General features: G+C 35.8%; 1 protein-coding gene across 1 annotated transcript in view; it reads right to left on the bottom strand.

Annotated features, from left to right (window-relative positions):
- The window catches only part of LOC124158187 (gamma-aminobutyric acid type B receptor subunit 2-like), a 172,229-nt gene that overhangs the window by 75,913 nt on the left and 69,047 nt on the right, over positions 1 to 27,269 (bottom strand). The window contains exon 4 of the mRNA XM_046533375.1: positions 14,862 to 14,927. Within this exon, the coding sequence (XP_046389331.1) occupies positions 14,862 to 14,927 (66 nt within the window). The remainder of the gene's footprint in view (positions 1 to 14,861; positions 14,928 to 27,269) is intronic.

Here is a 27,269-nt window from a genome sequence, read left to right on the forward strand (position 1 = left end):
TATCTATTCCTGCGAGAAACTTACCGGCTACATATATTTTCTTGCATTTTCTTTTCATCAGAATAATTACTTGAGAGAACATTAGGTTTCAAATTTTCCTAGTCTCTGTAGATCCTCCCATGGAATCTCATCTTTCATATGTCTTGCCCCAGCCATCTCTGTCATCTTGTCTGTTATATTTCGGCTACGCCTCCAGCCAATTTCAATATAAATGATATATCCTCTTGAATGCCATGGAGGAGCATACATACTTTTTTCTTTAAAAGATCAACGTTTATTTGATGTCTTCAAAAAGACCAGGACTTAGGAGTAAATGTATGGCAATAATGTTGAGCGATGACTTTACCTCTCTTTAATTATAGAAAATACCTAACATTGAATCCACATGAGCTACCTCGAAAGGGATACATTAAAGGAAATTATACTAAAAAGCTTTCAGGTACCTTTAAGGAGTAACCCCCAAGTGCACGTAAAATGCAATAATTCCACAGAGGACGTTGTCCATATAATAAATGGTAGAAAAAGATCGCTACCAACTCTCGCCAGCAATGCTTTAAAGTTTAAGGCAATACTGTACGCCAGGTTATCAGTGACTAAGACGTGGATCTTAAAAAGCCTGATTAAAGTATTATCAATTCTGAGGAATTTAAAATTTTGACTTTCCCCTCAAAAAGGGCATAAAATTCATTATGTACCCAGTCTCGAAACATAAATAAAATGATTTAAATATAGTAATCAGCTCAACAGCATCGGTATTTTGCGAAAGATTGAATAATATTTCTTTCGAAATGTGGAGCTACAAAAGAATGATGAAGGTCAAATGGATATATTGTGTAACGAATGTGGAAGCTTTAAGGAGATTAAGAGAATTGAGAAGTCTTTTAAAAACCTTCGGGGAGAAGAAATCAGGGCAACCTTATCGTCCTCATCGTGAAACACGTTGGTCTGATGAACATAATCGTTGAAGGAGAGGCATGAAGTGGGAACAGCTGGTTAAGGCCTTGGGTGAGATGCATAGAAAGTGATAACGGAACAATAAAGTGTCAAAAAACTAGCTGATTAGGGAATTGAGTTGGGAGCAGCGTCAAACCAATCTAAGGAATGGTATCGAAGACATGGAATCTAAATTCTACTCTAAATATAAATCCTAATTTCGTGCGTTAAATAGTTGGAAAAAAATATAATGCTTGCTGTCGATAGTAAATTCCACCATGACCCCTTTTCAACCATCCATATCTCAGAGATACTAAATATATGCTACACATCGCGACGCCAGCTACACCCGTCGCAGTGGTGTCACAGTGCCGCGGAAGCAATCACATTTAATGGGCTTTGACAACTGAGTTCGCTTCGCACTTACTGTCTACCTCTTGCACAAGCTAAGAATAACAGCCAATAGGAAGAAGCGTCCCCCATAATGTAAGGAACGCCTTACATGCGTGGGCTGCGGTGAGTGGGCAGACAGAAACATTATGATCGAGTCAGAACTCGAGACGAATTCTAGATAAAGGTCATAATTTTACAATACAGATTATATTATACAAATAAATAAATAAATTATGCCTTAAAGCATAAATAGCTGCAATAATGGAACTGACGTTAAGCGTTTTAGTGATTTTATTACCGTTTGTACGCAAAATAAATTGTAAAAATTTTACTTAGCAACAAATAAACAAAACAAAACTCCGAGATAAAAAGGCCAATTTCCTCAAAACGATATTCAGCAGTCCTGAGGATGAGCCACGAGTCTGAGCTCGAAGCGTCGGATGAAATACTTATGAAATGACCACACTAATGTAATTATGCCCACGGCCAGGCGTATGACGCAAATGTTCACTCTTGGGTAGGTGGATTACTGTCAACAAATCACGTCTCGGCTTTCAGTAAACTGTAACAAATTCAAACGCAGTTATATCATCAAGACTTTCTGCAAAAAATGTTCTGATAGGAATACATCAGAAATATGAGATAAAAAGCATGACCATAACGATGCTAATAAGAGCTTGGGATAACCAAAGTATGAGCACATTTACAGAAATTGCACGAAAGGCTTGACGTAAAAAAGTCTTTTTTAAGAATTGATATATATTTAGGACTTACCTGTCTCATCATTTCCTCAACTGCCTCAATCGTTTCCATATATTTATGGAGAAATTATGGCTCATGGACAAAAAATTGCATTCATGGCATGGCATAGAGTTACCGGAACCTTTAAGAAGAACAACTACTATTGCGTCGTGACAACTCTTAGCTATCCTCTCAACATATAGCGAGAAGGTTAGACATTTTCGCTGATAAAATTCCTTTTCCCATGTCATTACATGAATTAAATATTTATTCAGTACTTCTTCATTAATGCTTTCGCGGCTCATGGTTCATAAAATAAACGTTTTCGGGTCTTACTAGGTGTTACAGGTTTCCTAGATGTCCAGGGTCAACAGATTTAAACCTGGGCTGTTTCGAGAGGCGATAGAAATCCGAAAACAGAAACACAAGTTCAACAAGGATGGGGGCCTCCAACTGAGCAATTCCTGGATATTCCTTTACTCTCCCCTCCTCAACCTCTACCCTCCCTCTTAACCCCTAATACACCCAACCCACCGACTTTAAAATCCAGCCTATATTCGGCATATGAATTACACGTAATCAGTTCACTCCATCACCATCGCGCTGCTTACATTTTTCGCCGGTAGTTGGCGTCTTCCGGGCTGGAATTGCGAATAGCTTTTAACCCACACCGAAAGAAACTCAATCGCCATTGAAGAAGCGACCAGCAAAGGTCGCGAATCGTCGGGAGACAGCCTGTACTTCGCGGTAAGACCCGAAAAAGCGTATTCAATAATGTTTTAATGTAAGGACTATCACTGGGCAGTTTCTCCTTTTATTCACGCAGTCATTCAACAAGGTGCAAAAGAAGACGGTAAAAAATTACGGCTGGCTAAACTGTCTTTCATTGGAGCCAAAAAACCCGAGTTTGACTTTTGTCAATGATAATAATGTCCAAGTGATGCTTACATAGATTGCAATATTTATTAAATGGTTCTTAAGTGTTACATCATCTCGTTATAAGGTAAGAAAGATATTTTGCAGCACGTATAGTGATAGGGATATTTTTCCGCTAAACAAACGTCTCCATCAAACGAAGTGATATAATAAACATTTAAATAATCATACTAACGTTTCCTGTCGCTATGTTGCTGGCTATAATTAATGATTGGTCCATCAACATACAAGAAATTTAATCACTAGCAACGCGTACTTAAAGTTTCGTATGTTTTTGAAGTGAAAACTTCTTTAGCGGCGTTAAGCACTTTAGCGGGATGGGGAAAAAGCATAGAATTCGCGTGAGCGTCACCGACCCGACACCGCGATCGCTACAGCGAGATATAGATTTCCGTCTTAAAAGTCGTCCTCGCCTGTCACGCGGGAGACCGGGGTTAGATTCCCCGCCGGGGAGGATTTTTTCTCAATCTCATACAATTAAAAAAAATTTACAATGGATATTTCAACTACGCAGCCTGACTAGGTATAGTAAATAAACTTTGTAAATATATTGTAAACATATAGACTGTTAAAGTCTTTTCGTTTAAATAATATTAAATTTGAAAATAAAAATCTATAGTGTATATTGTATAAGTTCATTAAATATAAAGAGCTCGAGGATGAACGTGCAGAAGAGTATACACGCTATAAAAATACAGGTCAGTACAATTTAAGGTAGTTTCTTTTATGTGCATAGTGAACAATTATAGGTTTAGAGCATATTAAATAAAAGAAATAAAAGTATATTATATTTTAATATATAAATGATGTTACTTTCTATTCATACACATCATATTTTTAACATATATTTAATAATAAACAGTGTGCTGAAAAAAATAATTTCAATTTTTGTTGAAAAATGAGTATTACTGGAAAAATTAGTACTTTAATAATATTAAATCTACATAAAAAATAAATGGATAGTAATTATTTCAGTTTTCACTTCTGTCGGCAAGTCCCACGACTGCCCGGTTTTTTTTACATATTTTGTCACAGGTAAACGGCTGGTTACCTAACACCTCCTGCAACGCACTTATAAAAACGACCAAGTGGAGTAGTATGCAGATAATGTGGGAAGCATCAGATTCACCAAAACAAGGAAGTTCCACGACAGTTGACGAAAAATCAGGTGTTTACTGGAAGTGCAGTGGACCGCTTTTGCACTACTTCTTTTCCAATTCCTCTCACAAAGGTTTGCCGAATAGGTTTTCGATATTTCAGAGAAAGCGCTTGGAGGGGAAAAGATAGCGCTTGCTGACTTTTCTTCCTTTTCCTAAGGCACCTGGATAAAGGATGTTCCGCAAACAAGAATTTCCTCGACAAAGACGCCGAGAACGACACCCACCTGTCTACACCGCCTCCTCCCTTTCGAATGTGCTCCCTTGGCCGTGAACTCAGTGGGGCTGGGGCAATTCACCAACCCCCGCGTCCGGATAAGCCGATTATCTGCCGACCAACGTAAGAGTGAAAGCGAATACGCAAATAAAGCGGTTTTCGAGATGTGAGCATGCACCAGCGCCACTGTTACACATCCAATGCGAAAGCAATCAGAGAACGCTTACGATGTGCCTCTTCAAAAGAGCCACTGTTTTTTTTTATGGCATGCTTTTAGGATTCGCAATAGAAAAGTACGTACCCACCACTAAAAAATTACTCATTGCCTGCAGATATCCACAGTGGTTACGGGAGAGATTGCAGGGAAGAGAAAAGCTATGTCAAACAGGGAAATTAGCAATATAAATGCCAAGAAGAATGTAGCAAGACTTGCACTCTAGCACAAAGTGGCTGGAACGTTTTTTCGAAAAAGTATACAAATATGAGAAAATTCGAACATGAGTTTAAAATGAAATATCCTACGACAAAAGTGAAAAAGTACAAGTCACCGAATTCCTTTCATGGATGTTCAATGCATTTTTAATGGAAAGTGGAGACAATTACTGAAAAATTAAATTACAATGATCAGATTTTCTCTTTAGTCACATATATATTACGCATAGCATTATATGATATAATTGCCGTAATAGCTTATCGATAAAAATTATCGAAAAAATATCTTTAAATAATATGTTCGCAAATGTGATGGAACAGAAGTTATTCATTTCATGTTTTAAAGGAGGGAAGTTTTCATTTCATGTTACCTTGTGGAGCGAGAATAGCGATCCCCAATTTCTAATTATCTGTACTCACGTGTAGCATGGACGATGTATTTTATTTTATGTCATTTAATTTTTAAGTTATTAATATGGGCTTCCGCAGAACAGAAATGAACCAACCTGATATTAACGTTGCAAGAAATATTTTCAAGGAACACACAAATAAAGGGGGAAAATAGTTTTGCGCTTTGAAAGAAGGAAAATGGTGAAACATGCAGATTTTTCAGTTGATCAAAAGCAACGACTTTTATCTATGCTTTCTCATCACTAGAAATCTTTCACTGCTATTTCAACAAGAATGAAAGGTGGCCATGCTATAGAAACCCATGAGGAAGTCGCAGTAAACTTTTATAAAATAAAATTGGAAATCCAAGAGCCTACGTGTGTGTCCCGAGAAAGAAAAGATTTACTAAAGAGTCGTTGAAAGGAAAGCTTTTATATATTTAAGGAAGGAAAAAGTTACGAAAAGACAATGAAATAAACACAGCTCAATTTCCCGATGGGTAAATATTACTGAAATATTATTAACTAGCAAAAAGGAAGCGTAAAATTGCGTTGAATAGCCTTTGAAATCTAAACTGTCCACTTTAAAACTGGTTTCCTCTGGTTTAATATGGTGAAACCCATCTTGGATGGCAGAGAGGGAATCAATTTTAGATAGCGTACTCTCCAAAGGCGTTGACTGCATTTAAAAGGTGAGACAAGACTACATAAAAATTTAATCAAAAATATAAAAATTATCAACACAATTCATGTAAATTTACCGGACATTTAATTGGTGAATGAGAGGAAGGAAGAAATTCTCACAAAGAGGTGTGCGAAGGGAATACTGAAACAGGACGGTGGACGAACGGAAAGCGAAAGCCCCTTCCGGGAAAAGCATCCCAGACTCAAAAAGTGATTTATATTACAAGAGAAAGGGGAGAAATTCGTGGAATAGGGAAGGGAAGGGTTAAAGAGAGATGAGTGGAGGGAAAAATAGGGAGCGCAAGGGGATGGCGAGGCGAGCAGAGACGAGCAGAATAAGAGCAAAGAGAAAAGGACGCTGGAAAATAGGGAAAATGAGAAAACTACTTCCAGAGCCACACACCAGCAAGTAACAGTATTAAAAGCTCTATCTCATAGTTTTAAACATTCAGAGCAAAGTAGCGTTCAAATACCCCGTAACCCTCTGTACTGATATGTATTTAAACCTCAACACTTTAATATTAAATCTTCTATTTAGAGTGCCTTCTATTTATTCTTATTTTAAAGTGGTATTGTAAACTTGTAATTTCTTTATTTTAATCTGAAATGTACAAAACATATTAAATTATCGTAGTTTTGTTTAAAAGCCCCTAAAGTTGAAGTTGAAGCTTGTAATATAAATGCTATGCTCTCAATGTGCTACATGTAGTATTGAATAACTGGAACCTTCTGACAAGCCATATGGCTTAGAAGGACCAAGTTTGTATATGCAAATAAAGGCAATTATAAATAAAATAATTTTTGATGGATTTTTTTGTCCCTACGCAGCTATGATGATAGTAATCCTTTTCGGTGTGATTCGAATGCTTTACGTAGAAATTTTTTATCGTTGAAATATCCATCTTCAGTGGTGAAAAGAATGATGACTATGACTGAAACTATGAATCGTAGCAAACGAGAAAATGAGGATAGAAAAGTAGTTATTGCATGCAAAAAATAGTTAAAAAGCAGACAGTAGCAACATGGAAAGCATGATTTTATGTAAACACAAATTGTATTTAAAAGTTAAATTAAATAGGCAAAATAAAGGGAGTCAACAGGAAAAACGAGAATTCTCTCTTTCCGTCCTTAAAGTATGGCTCGAGAAAAACGAAGATTCTCGTGATCGACACGCAACGTAGAGGAAGAGTCTTACTTCAGAATACTCGCTCCGCGTCCAATTTCACTTTTAATTGTAATATAAATAATAAAAATCGAGAAAATAAGGATCGAAAAGTAGTTATTTTATGCAATATAAACTTTAGTAAAGAAAGTGCGGTTGTGCATTCATTAACGGACAAAAAAGAATTAATCATAAAAACGCAACTCAGTCCCAAAAAAGTAGATAACACACAACACTACTGGGGATAATGTAGGCCAAAATAATTTCTCTAATAATAAGTCATTATTTATTAGCTGCAGAATACTAAAAAAGGATAATCTTATGAATATTTCAAAGAGTAAACCCCTTTAATGGCCCTTATACATCTCGATATTTCCTAAGTAGATGAGAATACGTAGGAGATAAATAATTATTAAAAAAATGAGATAATGCTACTGAAATTAAATAGCATTTGTACTCAATACTAAGGATATTTACCATGCTATATGCTGTACTGTATGGTAAATACGGGCATGTAATTTCACTACTACTACTTAAGGTCTCGGCACCTTTATAAGATCAACGTTTTATAAGACTAAAATTAATCTAACTAATAAGTATAAACACAAGGTCCATCTTAAGTAAAAATTTCCACTGAAACGTGAAATACATTAATGAGTATTGAAAGGGAATGCGTTTATTTTGAAATGAAAAGGAAATGAACAAAAACACAAAATAGATTTACCGAAGAAAAGAAGACACATGAGGATAGAAAATAGAGGCAGAAAATGACTGATTGCTGAGCTTGACGAGCTGCAACGTCACCTCCAAACGTGTCCGATGTCTCTGTTTCCGTAGCGGCGTTCATTTTTCAAGAGGAAGGACCAACGCAGAAGATAAATATTGCAACGATAAAAAAAGCTCAGAGTTTATTTTTTCTTGAAGCTTCCTGTGCTTTCAAGTCAGATTTCGAAATTCGATGACTTTGCTCATGAATTCTCGTTGAATAAAGCGGGTGGATATCAATACAAGGTGGAAAACAAATTATCCAAGGTTCGCGTGGGCGGGGTGGACATAATTGACAGGGGCTATTTCAGGAGGCGGAAGGAGAGGGTCGTTTAGAAAGCAAAAGGGCGGCTGAGGGAAAAAAGAGAGAGGTGTCACCGAAAATCTCATCATCAATAAACAGGGAAGATGCGACAGAATTAGAGAGAGAATGAGAGCAATATTTGCCAGGGTGGGTCGAAGACGTATCGCTAAATTTAACCTTCTCATGATAGATTTCAAAAACCGTGGAAATGACATCCCCATTCTCTGCATGACGTGACAGGGTGTTAGCCAAAGTCGAAAAACAATTATTGCCAAAACTTTCTCCAGGGTAAGTTTTGGAAAAAACTTCATTCCTCATGAATGGCCTTTTTTGAATGTAAATCCAAATGGTATTTAACTATTTTAAGCATATTCGGTGGGATATAAACACGCTTCTCTAATGATATGCTTTTAATTATTATATTATTATTACGATTTGAATACCTTGGAATGCTATTTATATACACATATACTGGATTAGTTCAGTCTTCACTTCGATGAATATTAAAATATTCACGATAATAAGCATTCATTTCCGCAATTATTTATTACTTATTACAACCACTTATCTACAGTATCATCAGGTTTTCTTGAAATTGATGTGGGCATAAAAGATAAACTGATATGATGACGATATGATATGAAAAAATGAAATTCTTAAAAAAATATATACCATTTAAATAGTACATGATGATAATGTAGATTAACGAAAATAGGTTATTAAGGAATGAATAATTGTGGAAATGCGATTTTTATTATCATCAATAACCTGCTGGTGGTGAGTACTCTGGTAATCAATCGAAAGTATGAAGAGGAAAAGATAATTTTCTGACACACTCACTGGTCTATCGAGTAATAATCCTAATTATCCTATGGCTACATTTGTAAACGATAAATATTATATAATTAAATACATGTGATTATAAATAGATATGGTGTGACAAAGTCAAACAATGTCTCCCAAATATTATGCTTGCATTGAGTGAAAACAGTCTTCAGGCTGCGTCCACTGTACAGTATTATTTACCGAACAAACTAATCTGCTCCCAATGGTGGTTCAACTTAATGATTCTGTTCAGCACAGCATCAATCTTTCACGGCCCACGACTTCAAAGTCACCTGAACAGTAAACATTATCGAAGCAGAGTTAAATTTTCCATGATTGAGTAATGAGACTTGGCAATTAAATCACAAAAAAACTTGAATATCAATGGCGATAAGAAGTGTCGTGATTGCATCGTTAATGGAGTTTTGTGTCAGAATTTTGTGAATATTTCCGAATTTTAGGCTATGATTTGCCTGAATTTTTCATCGCAATGGCGTTTTACATTGTGGCCATACGTATCCATAAACTAACTAATACATTTTCTTCGGCATACAATCAGTGAGATGGCGACAATCAGTAAGATGTTTGAAAGTGAGAGGAGTACCAAATATTTTTAGGAAGACAAAGAGAGGTGATAACTTAGTCAAAAATGAAAAGTTTTGGACAAAATCCCCTCCATTAAGAGATTTACCATATCATTCAATATCATTCACAAAAACAAACAATAAATATGTAAAGACAGCCGTTCTACAGATTGCAGTACTCATCTTCTCAATTTCATCAGTGTACTTTCTCTTAACTCATTTCTTCACTTACAAAAAAATCGGGAATCTAAAAAAAGGAACTTTATTTACCGTGTATAATGAGAAATTGTGTAAAACATTTACAGGAATAATAAAATTATTGAGCGGAAAATTCATGCTGTTTTTGTTCCATTTTCACAATATTTTTTATTTCGTACCGATCCTCACTCATAAAATTTTGAATTAACTACGGGTATGAGAAACTGATACCCCGATTAAGTATTGGTAGGTGAGAGTGGACACTATCTACTTCCCTGCCGAACGATAATGCATTCCTAACTCACGCATGAAACTCTTGTCTATGGTTTATTCAAGGATCGTGCTGGCCGGGAAGGGTGGATATTGATCCCTGCTGTGGTACCAAAATAGCATCGGGGTGCCAACAGTTCGCTCGACAGAAATATTGAGGTGTCTGGCGGCGCAATCATTCGGAGGTATGCGGAGCATACGCAATGGTGTCGCTGAGAAGAAAATTCTTAGCATAAAATGAATATCTACTAAAATAAGGCTTTCGGAGACTCGTCCTCGGTGAATTCAAAATACGTATATAAACTAGGTTCTGTAAAGCATTCATGCAGAAGGCAGTAAAATATTGCTTTAAGTTAGAAAATACCAAAGAATTTTTGAATCACAAAGAATCATTGTATGAGAATTTTTCTTAATTTTTAGAAGGTCATCTTTGAAAGAAGATACCGTAGGGGAAAATAGAAATTCAAATCATTAATAATGATTATTAAAAATAAAGAACCAAAAATGAAAGAAAACCTAATCAAATTATTAAAATTTTTGGTGGCCATCACAGTCACTTCCCTTGTAGATGGAAATAACAGTGCACAATAATATATATTTTGTGATGCATATTTAAAGGAATATGAAGGGGCCATTGACAAGTCAACTTCTATCAATTCTATTCTTTTTCTTCTAAAAATTTTCTGTGAGTTCTTTCTTAGGCTGCTTCTATTTCACTGCGTTTCACCTGAGGTCTTATAGGTATCCGTAAACACATATATTTTCATCAGCGAAATGTTAATTAGATGGTGATCCTACATTCTCATTCAAATAAAAATAACCATCTCATGGGCGCAAGAAATCGTAGAGTTCTGCAGCGGATAATCCTGTAAAAATGTATTCATAGATTATACACAGCATTTTACAGAGGACAAACATGGACGCTAGAGAAGGAGGATGAAAATAGGCTGAAGGAATTTTAGATGTGGGCAAGGAAGACTTTGAAGAAGAAGAAGGATATAAATATAAAAGAAAATTAAGTTCCAGACATTCTGGACGATAAGACGAGGCGAGTATATGAGACGAGGAAACAGTGACCGTGAATAGAGCGAGTACTAGGAGAAGGGGATTACTATAACGTTAGAGTTGGGGAAAAATGTTGGATGAGACGGGAAGGGGAAAAAAGAGGATAGGTTTCATGGATAGAAAGAATATCAACAGATCTGATGCCGAGATAATTAAAAATATTAAATCTAAGAAAAAGGAGATTCCGGGTCATTGGTGAAATGTTCCATGTAAAGTAAAGTCAAACGATAAATAACCTTAAATTATTACATCGGAAAATATTTTTATTGAAAATCTTACATTCAATTAGCTCAATCTTTCATTCAAGATATCCATTGGACCCTTACATTGGATCGATGACACTAGCATGTTATATTTATGCGTATACGTATGGATATTATGTTTTAATTGAAGCGACCTTTCCAGATATATTAAATAAATAGCAACTTATCTACTTTCAATTATTAGTTTAAAGTCATTGGTATTTGATGAAAGTAGAAAAATTATAAGAGAAAAAGTACTTTTCCGGGACGCGTCTTTGAAGACCACATGACACAATTTGTCTTTCACATGACTCTCCCTAGGTTTGACGATGCATCAAAAGCAGCAAAACTAATAACAGTCGCAATATTTTTAAGAAAATGTGAACTAACGCGTGCCTCCAACTTCTTCTTAAGAGAATATTTCTTATATTAGACAGATGAAATTTCGTTTTGCCTAAGGCTTTAAAAGGACATGTATTGAAGAAGACGCCTTCTAGGTATTCCGTTCATACCTATCTCAACAGCTCCTGCCGTGCCTTTCCAAACGCCTTCCCTATTCGAAGCTCACACTTCTTTAGTCACTCACGTCTCAGAGCTGGAAACATCGCTCTAAAATGAAAAATACTGCGCGGTGGAGGAAAAAATATCGAAGAAATACGAGCGGTAGAGCGATGTAATATTTGCATGCGCGAAAGTAAAGTAGCATAGTGGATTGCATCGAAGCTTGAGAATTTGAAAAAAATACTCTTCCCGAAAAAGTCTATGGGTCACATTTTTATGGTAATAATAATGGTAATTTATTACTCCTACATTTTGTTTTTACATCTGAATACAAAAATAACAGAGAGAAGGAGCTTTAGGTGGTCTCCAAGGTCATAGGACCAGAATTGAGCCACCATAAAATAATAAAATGTATGCCAATAAAAAATAATAATGCAGTAAATGATACATGCGTGTTTTAAATAAATAACATCAAAATATATTTTCAATTATTTCTTGCGAGAAAAGCCAGTCTTAACATTACATTCGAGGATTTATTTTTTTTATCCTAGCGGGCTGTAAATAAACTTTGGCCCCATGTAAAGAAAACAGCGTTTATATAATGTTAACTTAGGTCTGTTTGCTGCTACAAATGCTCCATCCTTAAATTATATTTATCACATCCACTCGGCATATTTCCACTTCTGGCAAAAAACAATTTAAGCAATTTAAATAAATACAAATGCCTTAGTGGCAACAATTTTGGGGCCACAAACAACGGAAATAAGTGCTCATAATAATTTGTAGACACTGTTACCCGAATTATTTTTTTTTGCAAAACGAGTGCACTCTTAAATGTGCTCATGTATGCACTGCCCCAGCTGATTATACCATAAGAAATTTTAGAATGAACAAGATCATGATAAATGGTTTAAAAGAGCATGAAAAATGGTTTATGCAGGAAAACGATTCATGGGTCTATGAGAAGCCAGAAGAGGTAGACTAGAGGTAGACTGAGAATTATATTAAGACTTGCCACTTGAACGAGGGTGGAATTCAAATTGATTACCAAATCAATTGCCTTTGATAGGGCATCAAACTGTGGGACTTTGGATTTCCAACAAAAGGAAATAGGTTCTTATTTAAAACTTTTTCGGGTGTTTCCCATGGTAGTTAAAAATGTTTTTTTTTTGCTATGTCGCCGCGTCAATGCTCGGGTGGCCCCAACATTTCCCGACCGATGCTGACCGCTTTATCAAGGAGATCTGTTTCCTCCTCTTTTCCGTTTGCAAAGGATAAGTTTCCCTTGATAGAGCGTCTAGCATCGGAGCCACTCAAACATTGACGCGGCGATATAGCCAAAAATGTTTTCAACTACCAAAAAGGTTCGTGGTTTATTTTACGTTACGCTTCAAGGAAAAAGGTTCGTAGTTTATTTTACGTTAAAGCAACTATTTTTGCATACATATTATCCATAACCACGCCAATAATTCATGAACATTTTCACATAACTTCTTAAAAATATACAAATAAATATTATGGGAAATATTATGGAAAAGGGTGCTAACAATCTATAATTCGACAATCGATTCAAGTTTCATGCAGAGGGAAGTAAAATATTGCGTCTAAGTTAGAAAATACCATAGAATTTCTGAATCACAAAGAATCTTTGTATAAGAGTTTTTCTTAAATTTTTAGCAGGTCATCTTTGAAAGAAGATACCGTAGGGGAACATAGAAATTTAAATCATAAATAATGATTATTAAAAATAAAGACTTCCAAAGAACCGTGTTCATTTATGCTTTTATGAACACGATGTATGACATTTATCACATTAGTATTCTTTCATACTAATTAGCACAATTATTATCCTCATGAAGCGGATATAACAAGGCAACATAAACCAATATTTTGCCCCGAAGGAATTTTTTCACGGGTGAAAATTGCCTGGCATAAATAATGATCTGATAAATAATGCATACAGCCTGATACAAATATGTGAATAAATAATAACAAAAAACACCAAATGAATATTTATTCAAGTAAATTCAAGCAGGTGCCATTGATAATTATTTTCAATTTCATCTAACTTTTTCCCTTTCGATTATAACCTATCAAATTTAACACGTGTATTTGCTGATAATAGTGAAAATTTTCAGTCAATGACTTATAGATGAAGTAATCCCCTCGAATTACGAGGCAGAATTCCACATTAATAATAAAAATGTAAATATATAGGAGACCTCTTTCATTTATCCTGAAAAAATACTCTCCACAAAGGTAAAAACTAAATAGTTGACACAGATATGTCACATCAGATTGGAGTTGACGTCGTGAACTGTATATTCGTCTTTAAATCGAATTATATCCTAACAGTACTCGGTGATAATAAGTAGGAGGAAACCTTAAAACAAAAGTCCGAATGATTTCTATGCTCTTAATTATCTTTCTCATATGCTGGATAACGCTCAATGCCTACCAAACAATTAGAAAAATCGTCATTAGTTGAGGCCACCTAAGTAGTATAATCCGTCAAGATTATGAATATTTGTGCATGAAATTGTTTTAGGCTTGGCGTTGCGGAAATGCGATTTATCCATGATAAAATATAAACTATAAATCGTTATTTCCACATTTAAATACATAATTCCGCTACCCACCATTGTTTTGATACCCTATTTCATTTTCAAGGTATAATACAATAATAATTCAAAATATACTTCTAAATAAAACGAACTTGAAAATAACGCGCTGAGTCGATACCATGGTCGGTAGTGGAGTTATACATACAAAATTGCCATTATTTGATAGTATTATATTATGGATGGATATTTATGTCTTATTCAGATGTTACCTGCCAGAAAACCTGAGTAACGAGGTCCACGGAACAAAATGTAGACAAAAACGAAGACAAAAAATTCTTGATCTGCACATACTTTCGAAAACTCCTATGCAACCATGAAAGTGGGTAAACCTAAAAATGAAGTCGAGGGTGATTTTGTGGTCGCATGATAAAATTAATTATGGTAACTGCATAAAGACGGAATTGGGAATAACAGGTGATGCGAAAAAATCGTAACTCACCTCACAGAAGATCTTGGGAGCTACTTCTTGTGAGAAGCTGCCGATGATTATTCTTGTATCCAGGTCCTGAAACGATAGGTAACCGTTAGTGTGCGAAATGATACACATGATATGTATGAAAATATTACATCACCAAAATAACATGATGATGAGATGGAGCTTCATTCTACCTTCAGGATGCATTAGCAGTTAAAGTATTAAAGTACCTAATAATCTTTGGCCTAACTCCCATAGAAGCATCTCGGTTAAGAAACCTCTTTGGAGGCTCATCAATTTTTTTCCACTCCGAGGTCTTCTCATTTCACTTGCAAAATGTTTTAACATTTAATTTTGTGCATTAAATTTAAATTTAGAAATTTTTTTGAAATCCGTAAATTTCGAAAATTTTTTAAATTGAAATTTTCGAAATTTTGAAGAAAATCAAATTTGATATTCTTACTGATGTGATGTGCTCCGTATCCAATCATAGCCTTGCGCGCAGCCTCAGAGTCGCTAGCAGATCCCCACCTTATTCATACAATATCTGTGTGACGCTTTCTGTTTAGGTTTTTTCGAGTTCATTTTTTCATATGAATTTTGGGTCCTCAAAAAAGCCTGGTGATAAATTTCTTATGGAAAAAATCCACTAATCCAGCCATAGTGGTTGTGAACGGATAGGACTCTATACCTCTTCATCAAATTCCTATCTCATGCATGGATCTATTTCATTAGCTCTTTGATTTCTGCACTGCACTCATTTAAATAGTCGACGCGTTTAGGTACTCTATTTTTTTTCTTTCCTTTGAGGAGGATGAGATGATAACGGCTTCAGAAATTTCCCAAGTAAAATAAAATTAAAAAAATAAATAGTATAATTAGTAGCACAGTATACAATAGTATAGTATAAATAGTAACACAGGTTTATAGTACTCAATCATTTTTCATGGAAAAATATGGATTCCACTCAAATGTAAACTTTGATTGTAAATATCCTTTGGTGCAGTTTAAGCAGAGGAAACTCATTTTCTTGCTTATATTGACTTTGCCGAATTCTTTCAGTTAAGTAGCAAAACTTGAAAATATGCTGAATATATTTTTTGTCTAATTTTCAGGGAGACCGCTAGTAGTAAACTGAATGTAGGTTGGGTGAAAAACAAACAAATCCACTGTCAACAATTTAACTTCTATTATCCTAATACTATCATTTTCATTTCAACGCATTGTTGAATATTACAGTATCATCATTTTAGCGCGTAATAGACCAACCATCAGTATTAATGGCATAAATAGCAGTAATAACGAGCTACCAGATTGTTAATAATTGTTATGACCCATTTAATTTTTAATCCCTGTTTGAAGTATTTGCTTACGGGACAATGTCTTCTGTGACACTGAAAACATTCAATAAAATTTGTTAGGTCCATTTTTTTTATGCTTTTCCACCTGTAAACGGAAAACCCCCTTCAGAATGCCAATTCCGTTAACCTCATTCTCCGTGCGCAAAAATGAATGAAAAATCAGTTTTTCAAAATGTTTACTCTTTAGGGCACTTTGCTTTCCCGCGTTGTCGACTCCTTTTCTTTTATCTCTCTCTCTCTCACTCTCTTTTCTGTGATTGAAGAATATGAAATGTGGACGTGGGGAGTTGGAGGGTTTCGTCGGTTTTTCAAAAATGTGAATATATTGAAATCCTCCATCTCGTCGTTATACAAGCTCCCTCTTACCCTTGTCTCGAAAAAGAGGACAGAAAGCTATAGCTCAAGTGGCCGACGAGAGGCGACTCCAACGGGAGATATGAAAGAGAATGCTTTTGGGTGAACGAAAGTAGCATGTAAATAAGAAAGATGGGGAAATTTTTTTAATATGTACTCAAAGCTAATGCTTTGAATGGATTATAAATTTTCTTTTTCAAAGAAGTTTTCGTCTCTAGTAAAAATAATGAGTGAAATTCCATTATAATTTCTTGTAATATCGAGGGGCTCAAAAAACTGAAGGCAAAAGGATTTGGTCCTCAACTTTGCTTTGCTGCTCTGAGAAGCAATCAAATCGACAAGCTGACAGCGATTTCAGGAGTAAAGAACAAACAATTTTTTGGCCTAAAAAAACTATTTGTCACAAAGGTTTTGTTTAGGGTGCATTCTTCTCTCTTATGAGGTGGATATTTTTTTACAATGCTCGTTCAAATCTATAACACAGTTATTATGATTTGTTAATCTATGCATTTCTTTCACGTTACTATAACGACTTCAGACATTTCCCAAGTAAAATAAAATTAAAAAATTAAATAGTATAATTAGTAGCACAGTATACAGTAGTGTAGTATAAATAGTAACACAGGTTTATAGTACTCAATCATTTTTCATGGAAGTCTATGGACTCCTTGTTTCTCATAATACTTTATTCCTTTTTTCTAGTGTATAGTATTTTTTCTCAAAAGTTATCCTTCTCATTGCTATGATTAATCGTGTAGCGTCAATATAATTTGAAAGTTAAGAACAAGCTTTGGCAGTGTAATAATGTAAGTAGTTCATTATTGCCTTTAATCGTTGGCAGACTACGCTAAATTACGAATAAATTTGTTGATGGAAGTTTGTCAAAACATGAAAACATGATGTAAACCAGAATGCGAACTTACGGCCTTTTTCCAAGCTCAATTTTGTCCGCTAAAATTGCGGAGTTGTCTCCCTAGGATATTTTAAATAGGATATATATATTTTTACTCCTAACAATTATTATTTTTTTAATGAGCTGGGCTACGATACTTTTCCGGTGATGTTGAATCGTCTGTGTTGGCAAAAGAAAATAGCTCATGGCTTAGGCTAATCTCGCTTTATTGCGAGTGGTGTGATTTTAACCGTTAGGTTATCAATAATTAAATTCTAGTTCATTTAACATTTTTCATGTCTTTATTTTCTATAATAATAAATACTAATATCTAATAATTTTTTGTAAAAATAAGTTTGAATGCAACAAGATCGCCAGTTGAAATTATCATCATATGTATCTGCATACACTGCCACTAGCCCTTTAGTAGGTACCATACGCAAAGCACGTATATTTCCAGTCTCACTTTCTCGATGAAAAATAGTATTTAAACTACTTATTCATATTATTTCTTATTGATTATTAATCTTTGATTTGGCGGAAGGTTTTCGTGAAATAAATTCTGAGTATTTATTAGTCAGCAAATTGCAGTCATTAAATCTTGGATGAGCGATTTTAAAACGCAGTGGCATTGGAGTTAAAATGAAAGAGGAAAACAGTTTCGAAATTGTCTTAGTAAAGAAATTGACCTAAACACTTGTAAAACTTCGGCTACATCATTTTATGTTAATTATGGAGAAAATACTGCCAGAATATGGAAATCTCTGGTATACAAGAGCAAAAAACAGCTTTGAAATCGTAAAAAATCTTTTTTGCGAAATATTTCCGCCCAAAGAATATTTATTTTAGATCCAATCAATAACAATTGATTCACTCGCAGTTCTATATAAATATAGCAACAGCAATAAATCATTAATTAGAATGAAAATATCCAGTGCCGGCAGTTTCCGATGCAAGTACCTATGTTAAAACAGCAGACTCTTTCTTCTCTTTAATTGCTACAACACAATTTGAAACGTCGCGTCGTGTAACAACGGAATGAAATGGAACAACGCAGCAGCGTACATAAAAATTGCCGTTTTCTGGTCACAAGGAATCGCCAAATAGATTTTACCGCTAAAAATAATTAACGTTGATATGTAGGGTATTTATTATTACGATCAACTGAAATTTGAGTCCGTACTAAACATTTTTATTTAGGATTATTTAAACGACTCTACTGAAATTATGTCACACGGACGTGATGCAATTTCACTACTGAAATTATGCTTCGGAGTGCACCAAATGTGTCTAGTGGAATCAATCAGTCTGTTTTTTTATTACCTAATTAGAAATCTCGAGAAAATAGGATTAAAACATTTCAATTCGATGCTAAATGGAGAGACATGCTGGATATTAAGAAATTTTATGTTTCCAAAGTATTAGCGAACAAAATCAGACTGACTGCGACTCCAAACCTTTCATGTGTTTCATGCATTGCCGGTGATTTACGTTAACTTCATTGGAATCAACAATTTCTAAATTGGTAGAAATGAATAAATTCAACAAGTTCTCACGGAAAACTTTTCAGCCATCAAGTGAGATTTAAATGAGCTATTCTCGAGAGGTTGGTTTAAATATATCATGATTCTTACACGTTTCCGATAATAGTTCAAGCAGCCCAATATTAAAAAAATAGTCTTTTGTATTTTTTAACTATTTATCATGCATTTGATGCAGTTAATTACTTTTGACCTTATTCTATTTTAACTAAAAAAATATCTCCCTGGAGTAATTTAAATACAGTCATTAGTGACGTTTATAATAAACTACGAAAGTGAATCAGTCATCAGCTAAAAGCTAGAAACTTGAGTCAATTATAATAACGTATTTACGAAATACGTAATACCTATTATCACTAGCCATATTTTACTTAACCTTTTATAGGCAGCCTCACGCATTCACTTCGACCAAAGAGAAACTTATTGTCCATCACTGCTGTAACACCGTTACTAATGATTTGGAAGTACTAAATTCGTTTATCATTAACCCCGGAAAATGTTAATATTTATACATGTTTGTAAATGGAAAATAAAGAATAAGTTCCAAAAACATTTCTACCTATTGGTTACTTTCCAGCATTTGTTTGTTCATCTCCTTATAATTTACTATCATATCATTCATAGAAGCATTAAGAGGTGCACAGCTCTGCACTGTGGAAATGTAATCATCCGCTGTACTTTTCCACAGTGAAAATGAAAGAATAAATGAACAGGGACAACCGCACAGCGATTGCTGACGGAGAGCGTAGTCGATCGATAGCTTTAGTTCCTACTTCAATCGGATGCCTCGGCCGGATAATTGCCCGAACCAGTGACTTCGCAGGTGTGCAATCATGCACACACGTAGCAAGCAATATACATCAAGGATAGAAATTTGCCGTATAAAATAATCGAGTTGATTGAGTTAAATGGACCTTTGCACGCCACATTCTCACGACGGCAATGTTGAGATTCTGCGTATTATTTACGTCGCTGAGTATGTGAAATTAATACTTTCAATTTTGACTCAGCAGTGTGCCTCCATGGAGCGGTTTACATCACAGGTGATCTATGCAATCGAGTATAGGTGAGTAGGTTTGAGAAGAAGTATATTATATCATTTATTTTTTTAATTTTATTTTATTTGGGAAATGTCTGAAGCCGTTATCACCTCATCGCCCTCAAAGGAAAGAAAACGAGAGCACCTAAACGAGTCCAATATTTAAATGAGTGCAATGCAGAAATCAAAAAGCCAATGAAATAGCTCCATGCATGAGATAGGAATTTGATGAAGAGGTACAGAGTCCTATCCGCTCACAACAACTATGGCTGGATTAGTGGATTATTTTCCATTTGAAAGTTATCGCCAAGGTTTATTTGACGATCCTCAAATGGTATGAAACAAATGAACTTGAAAAAAAACCTAAACAGACGCACATTCAGTTGAATCGTTCCACTAGATTAACCCTTAGCGGGCAAACGTCGAGGCTGGCTCGACAGGCCTGGTACAAGAATCAGATCCTACGTCTTTTTTTGAGCCCTTCCCAACTAACGCCAAGACATTTATGAGTAGTTTAAACAAAGTTGAATTCTTAGGGCTTTTCCAAACGTTTATTTTTTTTGATTTTTGGTGTTTCATGTTTTTTTCTTCGGTCTTCATATATTCTTGTGGGTTATGTTTTGTGTAAAAATGGATTTTGAGGGATTTTTCAATTTTTTTGTGCTTAGTATTTTATGTTTTGTATTTTGATTTTTGGATATTTTTGTGTGATAAAACCTATCGACCTAGCTGGTACCTCGTATCTTATATTTTTGTCTTTATACATTTTCTGACTTTATGTTACCACCTGACTTTATGGTTGACTTGAAACATTTTTTGCGATAGTAATAATAAAAAAAGTAATAATAAAAAAGTTAATCTCAACACCACAAGGCTTATACAAGAGCAATGTTTCAAGATATGTCACGCATACATAAGTTTTAAATTTAAACACTTTAATTGAACCTATAGCATAATATTACAGCCAGTGGCAGTTCACTTTAAACAACAGAATAAAGAATTTGAAAGGCACCAATGAATCTTGTAAAGTGTTTCTTTTTTTCTAAAAATTACTTTGGACCAAACTATTTGAATTGAAAAAAAAATGAACCGGATGATGGAAAGGCTAGAGTATAGACTCCATGGGAGTACCATTCCGGAAAAGACTTATGTTAGCGGAAATAAAACTATGTGGAAAATTTACCTCGGTTCGACCCAAAGATAATTTTTACGAGCATTCAGAAGGGTAAGAAAAAAAGGCTAGGACAAAAGCGCATAACCTGTCCGGTCGCGAGATGGAGAGAAAAATAATGAAAACGTTTTGGTCACCGGACCAGATGACGGAATGAAATAATGCGGGAGCCGCCGGAGGAGACATCAGCGATAGCGCAGAGCGAACGATAAGAGGAAAGCGATGATGGCTGTGATGCGAGGGCCACTCAGAGTCGCCGAGGTCTCGAAGTGCACTGGCGAGATAAGGGAAGAAACATGGGCGAGGACTTCCAACGGTAGGGCATTTCATCACCACTACCCTCCCCCCCCCCACTGGTCATTATATCACACCCTCACTAAGGTGCATCGTTTCGACACTTTCCTTCCAGGGTGACTTCTAACAGCTGACAATCGGGAAAAAAAATCGATGCTCATTTCCCATTTCCTACAAAGGAATACCTTCGATAATGTAAACCAAGAGGACCACATAGAGGCTGTCCAATTCCACCTCATAGAGGGGAGATTTCTGTTGCCACTCCTGACGAATTTTAATCGTTTATCAAAAATATCCGCATCGCGGTGCGGAGTGAAATACGATCCACTTTGTTTTCCAATATTTTGCATTATAATGCTTGTGATTGCGAGGAATAGCATTGATAATCAATGAATATGATGTATCACAACATCATGTGCATAAATTTCGGTTAATTCCCCTAATTATACCGTATTTCCCCGTGAAACTCGAATCATTTTCTCCGTCAGCGACGCGAGTGGCGACTTTTTTAAACACATTTAAACACGCGGTGGGTTTAGAGGACGACTTGAGGATCTTATTTTATGATATTCGTTATGTAAAGTGTGAATGAGTTGCTGGTGTAACTATTGGTTCCCAGCTCAGGCTAAATATAAACAAATACACTGAAGGTAGCAGCGAAGCAACCAAAATCCGAGGCCAGCAGTGAAACCCCAGCTTCCTTTTAACTGTTGGAAATGAAACCAATTCGCCATGTAAATATTTAAGTTTAGATTTAATTCAATTCCTAATACTTTGCCTTCTGCGTGTGTATTAAGCTTAAATAGGAATTAATGTCTATTACAATTAAAAAAAATGAGAACAAACGCGATCGTCGTAGTCAGTAAATTAGACCAATCAGATTCATCACGTGATCTCGGTTTTTGCCATTTCTATCTTGGCTCCAAGCGCAGAAGCCGATGCGCGCCCTTCTTAACGTAATTCCTCCGTGATCCAAGCATCACAAATTTTTTCATGAGAAGCTTCTCCTCGACCTGTAGCGTCACACTCCTCTTAAGTCGCCCTTCACATGCGCAACCCGAGGTCACTACCTCATAACCATGATATAAATAGATTACTTGAGTTAAAATATAAACGGGGTGAAATTAGATGCCAAGGTTGGTGTTGGGAATACTACCTCAATCGTAATGCATGTATGGGGACGTATCAGTGGCGTAACTATGGAGGGGATGAGAGGGATAGATCCCCCCCCCCCAAAGCCTTAGAGAAATAAAAATAATATTCAGAACTATTGTCTAGTTTTGACCCAGAAAATTTTAACGTAACCTTTTAATGAAACCCAAATTTTAAGAGCTGAAATGTGTTAAATTAATTTGCAAGCATATCATTTTTCCGAAATTTTCCCAAAAAGGGAGGATTGGGGGTGGGAGGCCGCCCTTCCTCATCCCCTCTTATCCCCCCCCCTCCCAAAGCATATTCCTATTTACGCCAATGGGACGTATATATTTACGCATACAATCGAGGAATATCAGCTCCATTTTTAGCGAAATAGAAACTTCCACGTTTCAGCAGTACAGTAACTTTCTTCTCCCTTACCAAACCTATCTCAACACTGCGAGACTCTCCGTACCTAACTCGTTCCAGAAACCCATCCCCTTCATTTGATAGCATGTAAAAAAAATGATTTTCAGACCCGGACTCTGAATAGTAAATCCTACGAGGCTGAAAGGCATCCAATTCTACTTTCACACCCAAAAATCTTGCCAACTCGTACCAGTATTAAGATAAAGCAGACAGCTCTTACAGAAGAAGCAGATAAAGCTCTTACAGCAAACTTTCGACATCTCGACAGAAAACAACGATACTGTTTTTGCCGATGCTTTAACTGGTTCGGAAATCTATGGAAACTTGTTAAAATGGAAAATTGGCAACTCAGCGTAGTCTGCCGTAACTTCCCAGTCTTTTAGGCTTATCTTGACAATATTTTACCATGCATCATACCATACCAGGCATCTATCCCTTAGTGTGAGTGAATCGCTTGCATGGGATTATTCAAAGTAGAAATAGAGAAAAATTAAAACGCCTAGGTGGATTGCTTGCGGCATACTATGATAAATTATAAGGAAACTGAGTTTCATCAACTTATTAATGAAAACAAAAAGAAAAAAAATGTACATATAACTTGTACCTACCTTGAGGTTTAGACGCTTATCTACATGGTAAATATTGCATCTTTATGAAATTGTTAGGAAATACATTGTCAGGAAAATAGGTACAAACCTCGTATTCCTGACATTGATTTATCTAGGTATCTTCAATTTTTGGGCACCAGATTAGAGGCATTTGCAGAGCAATACATATCTTCCGTCATCAGAGCAAAATCGATAAATTACTCCTTGAAGCCAAATTCACTCACACATGGGATCGGGTTGGTGCGGTGGCTAGAGTGTTGGCTTCCCACCCGGTGGGCCCGGGTTCAAATCCCGGCAGCGGCAGAGAATTTTCAGTGACTGCCCGATCCCTGCTTGAGTGTTGTGTGGAGGACATTTCAAGCGTAACACTACGTCCGTCGGATGGGACGTTAAGCCGTGGTCCCCTTGGTGCCTTTCGTTAAGAGCAGGCTAATGCTGACGCCGGGTTTCTCTCCACCCTTCCTCACCTACCCTTCCCACATGGCGCAAGTGACCACAGCTGTCGGTCGCCTCCTCCAAATACCATACCATACCTTCACTCACACATTCTATCTAAACCCCTTCCCTCTCAAGGCCGTTTTTACTCCCGGAAAGCTAAAAATCGATTTTTGAAATTTTCAGTTCTTTTTGTATTTATTTCAAAGATGATTCTTGAAGTATGATGACGAAACGATTTGATAGAAAAAAAATTGAATTAATATTTTCACAAATACAGGGCCAATATATGGGCACCTTGAGCGACTAAGGGTAGATCAAAATAGCAGTAAAAGTAACACAAGGTGGGTGCGTCACCCCCTAAAAATTTCTAAATTTCCAAATTTCTTAAAAAAGTAATCTCATGATCTTTAATATCTTCTGAAGTCGTCCAAAGCGCTAAATTTGGGTCTCTCCCATTCTCACGTCTCAGCTTCGAGTTATAATCAGATCTCTGATGTGTACAAATGACACTCATGCCATTATAATAGTATAAAAATATTTAACCCTCGAATTTTCACAAAAAGAAATGGAAACAAAGTAATGATCTAGAATCGGCATCAGCCAGCTCTGTATTCTGAATGAACAGAATCAAATAAACGGATGCGATCGACAAGAAGACAGCTTGTTTATCAATATTCAAAGTCGCATAAACCAAATCAGGATTAATTTTTCCAGAGTCTAGTTAATTTTGGGTTCGTATGCAGTCAAACGGGGTTAATTCCAACATCAAAACCAGATAACCAATGCTGATAGGCTCAATGCATTTGGCCACGAGGGAAATAACAACGGTCATGACCCCAAGCGGTGAGTTTCAGAATTGAATTTTGAGAATCGTGCCACGAGCACATTAATTACGACAAAACACCTTACAGAGTATTCAGCTGAAACACCGGTGAATGAGAAATGATTGGTTCCATCGAAATAATTGATTAGATAAAAATGAGTGTAGTTAAGAATAATGAGACTTTACGACTTGTATCAACATTAATACAAATAATTGAAAATAAAAATAACTGTCATGAATTCATTTGCTTCTTGCAAATATAAAACCGTTGATTTCAATTTCACTAATGATATCACTTCCGACGCTGTATTGGGTTAATACGATGATATTTTAAATATCATGTAAATAACATGTCGAATTTGCAGACACGAATAATTACAAATGGTAATCCATTTAGGTGATAGTTCATAGAGATTAGTTAACGCTGTGATCGTAAAAATCATTAGGAGTCACATAAAACACAAAGTTAGACGGAATTTATTTGAAAATATTCACCAATACAGAATCATGAGGTACTTTAACATGTAGCTCCCATCTAAATTTTTCACATTAACTTGAATATATACTGAAGAAATGAAACTCAGTCATCAACGCACCCTAATTTTGTCAACGCATTTATTTAATACAAGACATGTTTTGAGCCTAATAATCGTAAGCTTAATCATCAGATAATGACTCCTCAATACATGAGGCTTAAATGAGGATCACTTTGTTAGTTTTATTTAACACGTTACCCTGCAGGGCATTTACAGAAACGACGTACCTGAGTAGAGGTGCTGAGGTTAAAAATATTTGCCAATTTGTCGAATTGCTTTTGGTTAAAAAGCTAATGTTTAAAATATTACTTTACCTAATCAAACATTATGATACACCAATTCATAATAAGTAACGAACAAAAGTTGAAAGCGTACTACCAAATACTTACAGTGCCATTTTAAATTGTGTAAGCTGACGTGACTACATGGCGAGAATCTTTGTCATTAATTCGGAATCGTTGGGAATACAGTGCCGAGAATTCTCGTCAGCTGTTCGCATCGTGTTAAGTAGCTGAATAGGATGATACCAATCATGGGTTTCCCTAAATATTTTTCCACTATCATGATACTCAGTCCACATATTTGAGGGGTACGGCGAAAATATTTAGAAGAGATAAACGCTGAAGTACATTAATGGAAATAAACAAGTGTTTTAATTCTCTAAAACTCTATTTAAATAACTATTAACGGGAAAACAAAAAATCGAAACGAATGAAACAAGTGCCACTCGCGACGTTCGCTATAAAACGTTTAATTTGTGAGGCTTTCCTAGGCTTATCTAATTCCTGGGCTCCGATGTTACGAAAAAAGGCACGTTCATCAGAAAGGACGCCGCTGTAGTGAAAATAAGCACACCCATCAGAGAAAAAATATCGATCTGCATTCCATCGAAACATCAATGCAAACTTAAAAATCGAATAAAGCCGATAGAATCACGCACATGAGGAACTTCAGCATTTTGACCAATACCAAACAATATAAAAATGAAATACAGCGAATGAGTGTAAGATTAGTATGCTAAAGAATTGCAGCGTTTTTATGATTACCGAAATTAAAAAAAAAAATAACTAACAGCATTCATTCCTGCGAAAATTATTCAATGCGCTCGGGTGTGAGCAATTATTCATTCGCTGATCATACACCTGAGTCAGTTCACCAAATTGCTGCCTTCATGCCGAAAGGCACGTTATCAGTAGAGGCGTGGGACCATGAGATTGGATGTCATAAATAAATCGCAATCGTGGCGTGGAAACCTCACACCATGATTTTGAGTTCGGCCATCGTTTTCTTGATTTACTGAGCGGTCAAGCAGAAAATAAACCAACGCAGCTGCACGCAATCACAGGTGTTTTCCCGAAAGGCCATGCTCAATTGATTGTTATTTGAATCTCTCCGCAATCGAATTCATTGCGATTTCTAGTGAAGCTGGCAATAATTTTATCCCCTCCGGTGCAGCAAATAAATACCCTGCGCTAGCAATAGGGCGAGGAAAATACTTTATGCTACAGAAAAGCTTTAAAACAGCTCACTGGTTTTAACTTTCTGAATCAAAGGCATTCCAAATCAAAATCTAACCGAAGAGAGGAAATATGTATACTGTGTATAAATCGTGGGAGGCTTTAATTTATGGGTGGATTGTTTCAAATCAGTGTTCTATAGTGGAATCAAACATTGACATATCATTGCTATGATATTTTACTATCCTGAATGAAAATAATCATTGGCATTAAACATTAGTGACACTCAACTTATTATTTCCTAGAAGATTTTGAAATCACCGAGAATAAATAACAATAGACAAAACAGACAAGA

Source organism: Ischnura elegans, chromosome 4 (assembly GCF_921293095.1).
Source record: "Ischnura elegans chromosome 4, ioIscEleg1.1, whole genome shotgun sequence".
NCBI lineage: Eukaryota > Metazoa > Arthropoda > Insecta > Odonata > Coenagrionidae > Ischnura > Ischnura elegans.